The sequence below is a fragment of the Gorilla gorilla genome, chromosome 1 (genome assembly GCF_029281585.2).
Source record: "Gorilla gorilla gorilla isolate KB3781 chromosome 1, NHGRI_mGorGor1-v2.1_pri, whole genome shotgun sequence".
Classification (NCBI taxonomy): domain Eukaryota; kingdom Metazoa; phylum Chordata; class Mammalia; order Primates; family Hominidae; genus Gorilla; species Gorilla gorilla.
In genome coordinates this window covers 63602929-63616183 of record NC_073224.2, presented here as the reverse complement: position 1 = coordinate 63616183, position 13255 = coordinate 63602929, and the positions used below count along the sequence as shown (strand labels likewise).

The 13255-nt window shown below is 36.0% G+C and overlaps 1 protein-coding gene across 1 annotated transcript in view; it reads left to right on the top strand.

Moving 5' to 3' along the window:
* Positions 1-13255, top strand: part of CDC73 (cell division cycle 73) — a 131450-nt gene that overhangs the window by 24636 nt on the left and 93559 nt on the right. Inside the window, exons 8-10 of the mRNA XM_031016526.3 lie at positions 1425-1523; positions 3924-4002; positions 5996-6060. Of these exons, the coding sequence (XP_030872386.1) occupies positions 1425-1523; positions 3924-4002; positions 5996-6060 (243 nt within the window). The remainder of the gene's footprint in view (positions 1-1424; positions 1524-3923; positions 4003-5995; positions 6061-13255) is intronic.

Below are 13255 nucleotides of genomic sequence, written 5' to 3'. Positions count from 1 at the left end.
GTCATTTCATTGCAGAAGGCAGAAGCAAACAAGCAAGCAAGCAAGCAAGCAAATGAGACACAGAGATAAATGGGGCCAAACTTACTCTTTCGGGAATCCGAGCCCACTTTTGCAATAACAACATTAATCCATTCGTAAGGGTGGAGCCCTATGACCTACCTAATCACCTCCTAAAGGCTCCACCTCCTAATACTATTAGAATGGAATAAAATTTCAACATGGGTTTTAGAGGAGACATTCAATCCATAGCATGAAGGAAGAATATTTCATGAAGGAAAGAGTCATCAGATTAGTTAGCTGTGTTGACTTTTGATCAGCATGTAATTGCATTGTGAGTTGAAGAGCATTTGTACTTGTACTTTCCAACTTACACATCTTTGAAAAGTGTACATTGACTTCTGATAGTATCTCAAAACTCATATGTAGCAATCTGAAATTAGCACTGGAGTTTATTTAACAGGAGGATGTAGTAGTTGATTATTTTTTTTTTCTGAACTAGAAGCCTCTTTAGACAAATATATTTATATTTTATTTTTATATATATATATATATATATTTTTTTTTTTTTTTTAGACGGATTCTTGCTCTGTCACCCAGGGTGGAGTGCAGTGGTGCTATCACGGCTCACTGCAATCTCCACCTGCTGGATTCACACCATTCTCCTGCCTCAGCCTCCCGAGTAGCTGAGACTATAGGTGTCCACCACCACGCCCGGCTAATTTTTTGTAGTTTTGGTAGAGATGGGATTTCACCGTGTTAGCCAGAATGGCCTCGATCTCCTGACCTCATGATCCACCTGCCTCTGCCTCCCAAAGTGGTGGGATTACAGTCATGAGCCACCACGTCCTGCCTTATTTAGATTTTAACTTGCTTTCTGGTTATATATTTGAACAGATGCAGAATATGAATACATTTGTAGCAGTTTTTTTTTTCTTTTTTTTTGGAGATGGAGTCTCATTCTATTGCCCAGGCTGGAGTGCAGTGGCATGATCTTGGCTAACTGCAGACTCTGCCTCCCGGGTTCACACCATACTCCTGCCTCAGCCTCCCGAGTAGCTGGGACTACAGGCACCCGCCACCACGCCCAGCCAATTTTTTGTATTTTTAGTAGAGACGGGGTTTCACCTGTGTTAGCCAGGATGTTCTCCATCTGCTGACCTCGTGGTCTGCCTGCTTTGGCCTCCCGAATGTAGCAGTTTAAGTAAAATGAAAATGATGAAATGAATACCATGGGATTTACAATAATCAGTCTCTGGATCAATATCTTAGTAGTGGTTGGTTTTTACATATGTGTATAATAATGATACCTTATGACATATGTAGTAGGGAAGAATCGATAGTAAGATAACTTAGTCTTAAATTATCAACTAAATTTACTATTGTATATTTAAAGTGGGCTTAATTAAAATCCATTTATATTTTAGAATTTTTCCAAGAACATTTTTGCAATTCTTCAGTCTGTAAAAGCCAGAGAAGAAGGGCGTGCACCTGAACAGCGACCTGCCCCAAATGCAGCACCTGTGGTAAGAATGCTTTACTGCTTTACAGTAATTTTAATGAAGTTGCCACTTATATTGCAGTGTAGTAACGTTGAAGACATCTTCACATTTTAAAATCAGTGGATTCTAAACCTTTTGCTCCTTTAGAATATCTGAAAGATGTGAAAGCCCTCCCCAACATTAAAAGTTACTTACTTCAGCAGTAATTCTTAACTGGAGCAGTAATTCTTAATATACCTGGGTCAGAGTCTGAAAAAGGTTAATTAGGGAAAGCCCTCTATTTATTTTAGGTAAACTGTGGCTGGCCTGCTCATTTGTTGCTTGGGACAATCGCTAACCATTGTTAATAACATAAATCCCTGTTAACTCCCAGTTTGGGTTTCTTTTTGGCATTGTATCTGTTACATCTTGGTGAATGTATTTCTTTTGATCACCAGCCATACTGTCCTTTAATTGTACCTCCATTTCAGCTGCTCTGAGAGTTGACTGCCTTCTCTTTGAAGTGCCACTTAAGACCCTCCCAAAGTAAATTTCATGTATGATATATAGCCTATATTTAAATTCAAACATCCTCTAATTTTGTTGAAAATCCTTCCAGCTATTTTCATATGATTCAACAAAGGAATAAAACATACAAATGAAATTGTTTCTATTTTCTGCAATAGAAAATAGAAGATTCTATAAATAGAAAATTTATAAAAATTTTTTTTTTTTTTTTTTTTTTTTTGAGACAGTCTCACTCTGTTGCCCAGGCTGGAGTCAGTGGCACGATCTTGGCTCACTGCAACCTCTGCCTCCTGGGTTCAAGCAATTCTTCTGCCTCAGCCTCCCAAGTAGCCAGGATTACAGGCGCATGCCACCCCGCCCAGCTAATTTTTGTATTTTTAGTAGAGATGGGGTTTCGTCCTGTTCAAGACCAGGCCAGTCTTGAACTTCTGACCTCAGGTGATCTGCCCACCTCGGCCTTCCAGAAAATCTTCTATATTTTTAAAACTCTGTTTCAAGTTTTAAAAGGCACATTGAAATGTATTAGAGTACTAATACAGCCTTTGCTACTACTTTGTAGTAGTTTTATTTGCTCATGAAATTGTTGGAATTTAACTTTTAAAGATGGTAGGCTTTTGTTGATAATTAGATAAATACTTTTAGTTGACTCTCCATCAAGTACTTAAGTGCCTTCTATTAGGAAGTCTGCTAATCTTGAGATACAATAGTGAGAAAGATTATAGTCCCTACTTTCTTTGAGCTTATAGTCTAATACAGCAGTCCCCAACCTTTTTGGCACCAGGGACCAGTTTCGTAGAAGACAGTTTTTTCATGGACCAGGGGGAGGTTTTTGGAATGAAACTGTTCCACCTCAGATCCTCAGGGTTTAGTTAGATTCTCAAACGACCATGTAACCTAGATCTCTCAGCAGTTCCCTACTTATTAGATGTTTTTTTTTTTTTAAAAAAAAGTAGTGGAGTAAGAGCTATGATGGCAAAGCACAAGGTACTTAGAATTATGAATTGGTTGACATTTTGAATAGCTGTTGATAGGAAACATGTCAAACCTTAAAACAGTTCTACCATTTGTGACTGATTATTCTTTCTGTATATTTATATAATCGTTAGAATACTTGAAGGTTTTAATGTTTGGCATTTGACTATAGAAGTATATGCCTAGTGTGAAGTAAGCATATACTTATCATTCTTGATAGGTATTGATAAGTATATTTTATTTGGCATAATATTTGATATAGAATCCTACCGTAATAAAATGAAAAGTATTTCAGTCTTCATGAATTTTCCAAGTACCTTTGGGAATATTCCTAAATATGTGTTTTTAGTTTGTTAAACATTGTGAGTTTTGATAAAGTATTTGTGATTAAATAATGCATCATTAGACTGACAGCCTTTTCTAATTATTTTAAAAAAATACCTCTTCAGTCTTACTCTGTTTATAATGGATTAATCATCATGGCTTTCATGTTTATTTAAGGATTAATAATTTGGTGGGTAATTCAGCTAAAAATCTATAAAACTAAACTCAATATACTTTGAATTTAAGGATTTTTTTGTTTTGTTAAAACAATCATAATTGCAGGGAAGAGTATTATGTCGTAAAGGTACTTTAGCCAGGTATGGTGGCTCATGCCTGTAATCCTAGCACTTTGGGAGACTGAGGTGGATCACCTGAGGCTGGGATTCAAAACCAGCTTGAGCAGCATGGTGAAACTTTGTCTTTATAAAAAAATAAAAAATTAGCTGAATGTGGTGGTGCATGCCTGTGGTCCCAGCTACTTGGAAGGCTGAGGTGGGAGGATCACTTGGGCCCAGGAGGTCTTGGCTGCAGTGAGCCATGGTCATGCTACTGCACTCCAGCACATTAAATAAGTGACATTTAAAAATATTAACAAGTAACTCATAATTAATTTTGTTACAGGATCCCACTTTGCGCACCAAACAGCCTATCCCAGCTGCCTATAACAGATACGATCAGGAAAGATTCAAAGGAAAAGAAGGCAAGTTGCTTAATTCTTATCTTCCCCTTAGTGTGGTTGTGTTGAACTTGAGAGGCAGTGTGGCCTGATGTTTAAGGGTAAGGGTTGGCAAAGTAATGTCTACAGACCAGATCTTACCCACTGCAATTTTTCTTAAATAACATTTTGTTGGGACACAGCCACACTCATTCATTTATGTATTTTATATATGGCTGCTTTGGCTTTGTGACATCAGTATTAAATTGTTTCAGTAGAGACTGTGTAGCCTACAAAGTCTAAAAATATTATCTGGCCCTTTACAGAAAAAAAGTTGGCCAACCCCTGGTTAATAGCATGGATTCTGGATCCAGATAGCTTATGTTGTAGTAACTTTTTGTGTGAATTTTAATGTTACTTTAACTGCATTCTGCCTTAGTTTTCTCCTCTGTGTAATTAAAATGTTATTATAGTGCCTGTCTCTTATCGTTATTGTGAGTATTGGACTGGTTAATAAATATTGAGTTCCCAGAATAGTATCTGATATGTAAGTAAATTATCTATAAATGTTTGCTGTTATTCATACTGCTTTTGTTTTTATATAATTTAAAGTAGAGATTCTATATGTTAAGTCATTTTTCCCAAGTTATAAATGTGTATGTACATTGAGAACTTGGAAACAGATTTTGAGCAATGATGGGAGGACTTACTTTGTGACAGTCTACGTGGTATTCTGGCTAATGCAATAACACCATTTCTGCAGTTGTGAGGTGAGACTAATGTCAGTGTAAGTTCCTCTTGGGATCTTCATTCATCATGACTTGATTCATGAAAATATTAGGTAGAAGCAACTGGAAGTTAATGATATTTTTAAGCATAATCTGAAATCTTCATTTAAGTTTTTTTTAAATGATATGTTGCCTTGAAGCAATGAATTTTGTGTGCTGACTTCATTCAGTTGTTAAAGGCATGCACTGGATATGTGCCATAGAAAGACTGCGTCCATTCTTTCGTTATAATATTCAATGTTTTTCTTGAGGAATGAATTATATAAAGCAGAGGTTGGTAAATTACAGCCCCCAAACTAAATATAACCCTCCGTGGGCCAAATTGGGTTGCCCCCAATTGATCACATATATTGTTTATTCTGCTTTTGCACTAAAATACAGAATTGGGCAGTTGTGACAGATTTTAAGGCTCGCAGTGTGTTAAAATATTTGCCTTTACAGAAAGGCATATTGGGATTCTGTCCTGGCACTCCAATCATTATTTACAACATTGCTTTCTATAAAATATGTAATATGGTTGATTGCTGTAGCTCACACCTGTAATCCCAGCACTTTTGGAGGTGGAGGCAGGAGGATTGCTTGAGTTCAGTACTTTGTGACCAGCCTGAGCAACATGGCAAAACCGCATCTCTACTAAAAATACAAAAAAATACCTGGGTGTGGTGGTGCATGCCAGTGGTCCTAGCTACTCGGGAGGCTGAGGTGGGAGGATTGCTTGAACCTGGGGAGGGGGGATGGGAGAAGAGGTTGCAGTGAACTGCAGTGCCACTGTACTCCAGCCTAGGTGACAGAGTGAGACCCTGTCTCAAAAGAAAAAATATATATGTATGTATGTATATAAAAATAAGTATATGCCTTATGACTGAAACTTTGGAACACTACTTTTTATAACTTTGGGTCTTTTCATGGTATTAGATGCTTTTAGTGGTACTATCATTGAGTATTAGTAGTAAGTAATTTGGGGTTATAAAGTATTCAATCTAATTTTTGAACATAATTGCAGAGATAGTCTTAACCAGCTTCTACACAATAGGCTTGCTGGTCTGTATTTAATATACTAATATTTTTTAACCTAGAGTCCTTTTTAAAGTTTTTATCTTCACAAGTACGTAATTTAATTTTACATAGTAGATTCAAGGCTTTGTATATTATTGAACCATCACATTCAATGTAGATTATTACTTTAGATTTGTTATAGGTCATAAGATACATGATCTATAAAATCTTAACAAGCCTCTTTTTTTTCATAGAAACGGAAGGCTTCAAAATTGACACTATGGGAACCTACCATGGTATGACACTGAAATCTGTAACGGTAAGTTAATTTGGCTGTAGATGTTCTTTTGTTCCAGGGATTTTATGTGAGTAGCACATGTTGAAGTAAATCTTTAGTCTCTCATATTTTTTATTTCAAACATTTTTCTTTATTGATCACTTGTGCTGATTGATCTGTGTGGTGTATTATTTGATTCATGGGTATCCTGTTTCATTTTTCTTTTCCTTCAAATTAAGTTGAGTATATGTAAATAAAAGCTGATTTGATTAACTTGCAAGTAGGGCAATGCCACCTGGTCAGTATTTAAAGCCTTCAAGTTATGAGGTCAGTTTGTGAGAGCTTTTTCGCATAATATCTTTTGTTTTTATTTTTATTTATTTATTTATTTTTTTGAGACAGAGTCTCGCTCTGTCGCCCAGGCTGGAGTGCAGTGGTGCGATCTCGGCTCACTGCAACCTCCGCCTCCCGGGTTCACGCCATTCTCCTGCCTCAGCCTCTGCGAGTAGCTGGGACTACAGGTGCCCACCACCACGCCCGGCTAATTTTCTTGTATTTTTAGTAGAGACGGGGTTTCGCCGTGGCCTCGATCTCCTGACCTCGTGATCTGCCCGCCTCAGCCTCCTGAAGTGCTGGGATTACAAGTGTGAGCCACCGTGCCCGGCCTTGTTTTTAACAATGTAATGTCTTTCGCTCTTTAAAGAGATGGATTATAGTGATTATAATGCTTACAAAGTATGTAATTAGAACTAAATACTTGGGTATCTGTGAATATAAGCCTTCGGTTCATGTTTAGCAAACTTTCTTTTTTTAACCTCCTAAAAATGGTTATTTCTATATATTCTGACCAAGCCATATTTAACACTTTTAATTTTTATTTAATGATTGGACTTGGTGATATAGAACAGGAATTCTATTAACCTCATTTTGCATATTTATATTCTAGACCATTATACCTTTTATACTTTTATTTATATTCTAGATTATTATACTTTTAAAATACTATGCATGTGTATTAAATAGAGTATACTTAAGACACTAATACCAAACTTTTGTCTTTGCTTGTGAATCATCAGATCTTTACGGACTCTATATAACATGGAATCATTATATATGTGCTGTGATTTCTCAGAACTAACATATAACTTTATATCTACGTGGACTTTTACATGTTTTACTCACTCATTTCCAAAAGCAAATAGCAAGTATAGAGATCTGATTTTAAGTTTGTTTTTTTCTGGACTTCAAATTGGGATTGGATATCAGATATTTTGTTAATATACTTGTTTTTAAATTGTCATCAGATTTGTTTTTGTATTATTAAATTATGTGTAGATTAATGAATTCATTCAGCAAGTACTTATTGAGCATTTGTGTCAGATCCTGTTCTTGTTGCTGGTCGTACAGCTGTGAATAAGACAGATGAGCCTTGTTGAGAGAGAGAAGTCAGAGATACTTCTCTCAGGAGGTAACAGTTGAGCAGAGAGACTTGGATAGCATTCCTCTACGTCAAGGCAGGGATCAAGACTGAGGTCCAGTAGAACAACAGCAAGGAGGCCAGTGTTGCTAGAGTTTGGAGAACTAAGGGAAAAGTCATCAGGGATTAGATACTCCCATCTTATGCGATCTGCCTGGTTCTTCCTGACTTCAATATATAATTCATGGCTGAAGTTAAATTCTTATGTGATTTGGTTATTGACATCTTGGGAACAGAACTTGCCTACTAATCATTTCCCTAAGTGCGACAGAACTTGCCCGCTGATCATTCCCTGAGTGAATTAGTTGTAGAATGAAGTTGTTACCCTTGGGGAGCCATCAAAGTAAGTTTTTTGTTATTTTTGTGATTGTTGTTTTTACTTTTCTCATCCATCCCTGTACCTCTGAAATGCCATGAAATGGTTTTATTATCTGAGCTTCTTTGCAAGTAGTAAAATCTGTGATGGGTTTTACAGTGATGCTTTGTACAGAGCAGTTTTTCTAAAATTTAAGGATAGCTTCTTTATTGATCAGTATGAGAATGATGTGATTCTGTGGCATCATCAGAGACTGTTCTAAATATACTGAAAGAGGTGAATTTAAGCAATATATTGAAGTATACTGAAAAGAGAGGTGAACTTAAGCAAATTTATGCTGTGTGATTTTTAAAGAATAATCATGAAAAAGGCATTGTGTAGGAATGCAACAGAAAGACTAAAAATGGTTAAATTGCTGATAGTTATATTAATACCCAGTTTGAATCTCTGTGTTGCTTGTGATCTGATTTATGCAGTTGTTAGAATTAATACATAGAGAAATTTGAACTTGAAAGCTTTGAAGTTCTCAGATAATTATTTTTTAGTTGTGTCTCAGACTTACGTTTTCAATTTAATATTTTTTTCTCTTCTTTTCTGCTTTGGAATTACTACCTATTTGTGAGCTTTTGTGAGTTGCACCAACTTTCTACCTTATTCTCCAGTCAAGAAAGTTTCTCCTTTATAATATCCACCCAGACATACAGTGATGTTAAATATATGTTAAAAGGCTTTGCTGCCCAGATGTAACTTCCTTCCTAATTTATGTATAGTTCATTTTTGCAGCCATTGTTCTCCAAGGTTTTGATATGCCTGGTTGATGTACATAGCTAATAAAATTAGGATCAGTCTATGTATCTTTTAAATTAAACATCAGATTTCTGTTATATGCAAGACTAAATTATGCAGACGGCTAGAATATTTTTATACAGATAATTTCCTATATATATATGTTGTGGAGAAGGATATGTTTTGATAATCACATTTCATAAGAATCATGGGTTAGTGAAAGTTTTTATAGAAGTAAAGGCCCCAGGGAGAGTGCTTTGATAATATTTTATGAAAGTAAGAATTATTCAAACTTATAGCAACAGAAACCCAGGTATCTTTAAAGTTACAAGTTTGTATAGTTGGGTTTCTGGTTAACTTTTGACTTAGGCCATGAAATACGTTTCACAGTAAAGATTCCGGAGGCCCAAGCCATGAAATTGTTGATTTGATAGATAACTTTTCCAAGTTTGGAGCTTTTCCCCCAAATTTGTTGCTTGGGTTCTATAATGTTTAAGAAACACTAGGTTAGGCCAGGCGCAGTGGCTCATGCCTGTAATCCCAGCACTTTGAGAGGCCAAGGCGGGCAGATCACTTGAGGGCAGGAGTTCAAGACCAGCTCGGTTAACATGGCAAAACCCCATCTACTAAAAATACAAAAATTAGCCAGGATGTGATGACGTGTGCCTGTAATCCCAGCTACTCCAGAGGCTGAGGCAGGAGAATTGTTTGAACCCAGGAGGAGGAGGCTGCAGTGAGCCAGGATTATGCCACTGCACTCCAGTCTGAGTGACAGAGTGAGACTCTGTCTCAAAAACAAACAAAAAACCCCACTAGATTAAACAGATTTTGTGGTTCAGGAATCTCATTGTTTTTAATGTATGAGTATCTAAATTGGAAGAATATGCAGTCTTTCTCAAGCTTATTTAACCCCCCAAGTTTGCCCCTACCCTAACACCTAGGGAATATTCTTTGAAAGGACTAGTGTTTCATAGAATCAGGTTAAGTAAAGCTATCTCAGAATTATGTGTTAGAAGTAGAAACCATTCAGTGGGGGAAATAACAATATATTTTCATGGTTTCATTTTGTGATAGGGTCATATTAGACAAAGAATGTCACTTGATAAAGTTTATTGTATAGTAAATAAGAGGATATAATGAAGATCTGTTTTTGTTAGTTTGCAAGGAACCAATTTATGGTTCCACTGGAGAAATAATCAGATGGTGATCACAGTTCACTCTTATTAATAAGGATTTGGTAGTTGCCTTGAGAACAACTTCATTTTAACCTGTCTAGCCTGTTCATATTTAACTGGAAGGGTTACAGACTCTAACCTCTATTTGTTCTTAGTATCATTGACTCTTGATTACCTTTACTGTCTTCATTTTTGTGGAAACATCTCACACCCTGCAATTATAGAGATTAAAAGCTTTCCTTTAAGATCTTTGCTTGAATTTATTCCAACAGTCATCATAGTTCTTACACTAAGTATGTTTTGGGGAACGATTTTTTTTGACAGTAAGTAAACTTAGGTAGCTTTATATAATTTGTTAGAGGTGTGATAATATCACCATCAATTCTCAGGAGGATCCAGAATCTCAGTCTGTCAACCAGGTTATATTCTTAAAAGCAGGAACACATACATAGCACTGTCCCCACCCCACCACTGTTTTATAAAGCTTCCTTCATTCCCATTTGGTTATTGATTAATTTGTTGTTCATCTCTGCTTGAAGTGTTACGGGAGTGCTATAGTAGCAGTAATATTCTGGAGTTGAGTGTAGAGTTCAGCTCTGCAGATAATGGAGACTTTTTTAAAAGCTGTCTTCCTTGGGGCTCTATTTCCTTTTCTTCCTCTTTCCTTTAGCAAATATTTGTTGAGTGCATGCTGTGTGCCTTGCAGTGTGCTGAGTGCTGGGACATCAAAGATGAACAAAACCAGACGTGTTCGTACGGACTTTATGATCTGGTTGGGGAGGGACACATTAGTCATACTATAAAATTGTGACTATGACAAGTGTTAAAGGTACGTTGTGCAACAAGAGCCTAAAATTGGGGGATTTGTTGCAGGAGTCAGAATACTTCATTGAGGAAGTAACGCTTGAATAAGATCAGAAGTTTATGTAGGATTTAACTTGGTGATGATGACAGGAAAACACATTTTAGGAGCAGTGAACAAAAAGCAGTAGTAAAAGCCCTGTGATGGGGAGAGTGTGGGGAGTAGAAAGATTTGAAAGAAGACTGGTTATTGTATATATTTTAAGGATGCTTGTAGGAAAGTTTCTTTTTCTTCTTCCTGCTTGTTCGTAAATGTTAGTGGATTATTACATTACATTGCACTAACGTTTATGAACAGTCAGGAAGAAGAAGATGGTAAGGTAGATCATACGTCTCTTTTAGCATGCTTCTGGTGGAGTCATTCATTGTGCCAATCTAAATGTGGCCACAGATATGTTTTATTAGGCATCCATTATAATTTAAGTTTTTATCTTATTCACCACCATTTAAAAATTAGAGCTTGTCACATAAATAGTCTGGATTTCCAGCTTCCTTAAATCTATCTGGCATGACTGCGTACTGGGTCTGTAGTCTCACATGGCAACAGCCACATCCACCTGAGCAGGAGCTACCTCCTTTAGATAAGAGGTTTTCTCTAAATTGCCACAGGCCTCATTACTCTGTTATCTTTTATTTAGCCTTCTTTACTTATTTCTGCTACATCTATAGACTGTCTTGGCCGTCCAGTTTGAAATCCCTGCTCTAGAGGCAGCACCAGTTTGTTAAAGATAAGTTAATCAGTTGGAAATACAACAAATATAAGGCTTTGAAGTCAGTGCTGGCTTTGATTTTCAGTTCTACCATTCATTCTCCTGCTTGTGAAGTTGAGGAGGTTATTTAACCTTTCTATCAGTGATTTTGTTTTTATTTTATAATATATATAATAGAACTTACATCATAGTATTGTTGAAGATTAAAGGAGACACTGTATAAAATGCTTAGTACAAAGAGGCTTAACAAATGGTAGCTACTTGTATTATTAATTTATGATTCTGTAAACTTAATTAGATGTATGTGTAAATGTAGGCAACTATATAGCTTTATTGTACTTATAATTTATTATATTTATTAATATATGTATTTAGTATTGTTAATGATAGAATTTTCATTCAAAGTTATAAAGACTAGTTTATATAAATATTATGATAGTCTTTTTCTCTCAAGTAATTGGGGTATTTTTGCAACAGCTATGTATGTTTATCTTATAGCAGAGATCTTTTGCATTTGAGAGAAAGTAGCTGCAAATAAGTTGTATAAAGAGGGTAATAACTAGGTTGGCCTTTTCCATCCATCTGTTAGGACTCATACATAGAAAGAAATGTAATTTCTTTAGTTTTAAGTTACTGATTTTCTGGACAGGCATGGTGGCTCACAGCTATAATCCTAGAACTTTGGGAGGCAGAGGCAGGAGGGTAGCTTGAGGCCAGGAGTTTGAGACCAGCCTGTGCAAAGCAGCGAGACCCTGTCTCTAAAAATAAAAAAAAAAATTAAGTAACTTTCATCTGAAAAGTATATAAAGTGTTCAGGATTTTAATATGTAGTTACATAATTATAAGTAGGAATATTACTTTTATAAAATGTTTTTTCTGTACTCTGTGTTTAGACTGGCATATTATTCTAGTTGAGAATATTATATTACACTTTAAACAATTTTCAAAACTTGTTGCTTGTCTTGATATTTCAGGAAACAGAGTGGTTCTATCATGTGTCCGCCTAGCAGTATAAAGGTGTACCCCTTAAATGAAACACTATTTTTTATATATATGTAAAAACTGTTTACAAAATGTAAAAATTAAGATAATATGTATATAATAGTCCATTGTATCCCTTAAGTTTTGAAAGTTTATTTTATATACTTGTTACCTGTTACGTGAACATATTATGTGTTACGGAACATATATCCGTATTAACATATTATCTGTTGTATACAGTTTTTTGTTAGATATGCATTTTTCATAGACTTTTCTAAGAAGCCATCACTTAAGTGAATAGGCAATATTTTTTTCTCTTTTAGCACAAAGAAGCTTAACAAATGGTACTTGTAAAAAATCCTTTATATCCCTTTTATAATAATTTTCCCCCTTGTGATTTTTTCCAACTTTTTTTGACGGGGGCAGATAATGTTCTGGTTATAGATTTGGACCAAGTCTTAATATAAGGGAGATAAAAGAGAGAACTTTCTATTATGATTTGTTGGCCTGTTTGTTACAGCAAATTAAGCTTCAGTTTTCTCATCAGAAAGGTGGTATAACTTCCTTAGGGATTTGTTTTGGGGTTTGAATGTATCCAGTTACACCTTGTTTAGCATTGCCCTTTTCACTGCTTCTTTAAAAGTTTATTTTGTTTTTTTATTACTATTTTTGAGATGGAGTTTCACTGTCTCACCTAGGCTGGAGTGCAGTAGCATGATCTCAGCTCAGTGCAACATCCGTCTCCCGGGTTCAGGTGATTCTCCTGCCTCAGCCTCCCAAGTAGCTGGGATTACAGGCGTGCACCACCATGCCTGGCTAATTTTTCGTATTTTTAGTAGAGACTGTATTGGCCAGGCTGGTTGCGAACTCCTGACCTCAAGTGATCTGCCTGCGTCAGCCTCCCAAAGTGCTTTCATTACAGGCGTGAGCC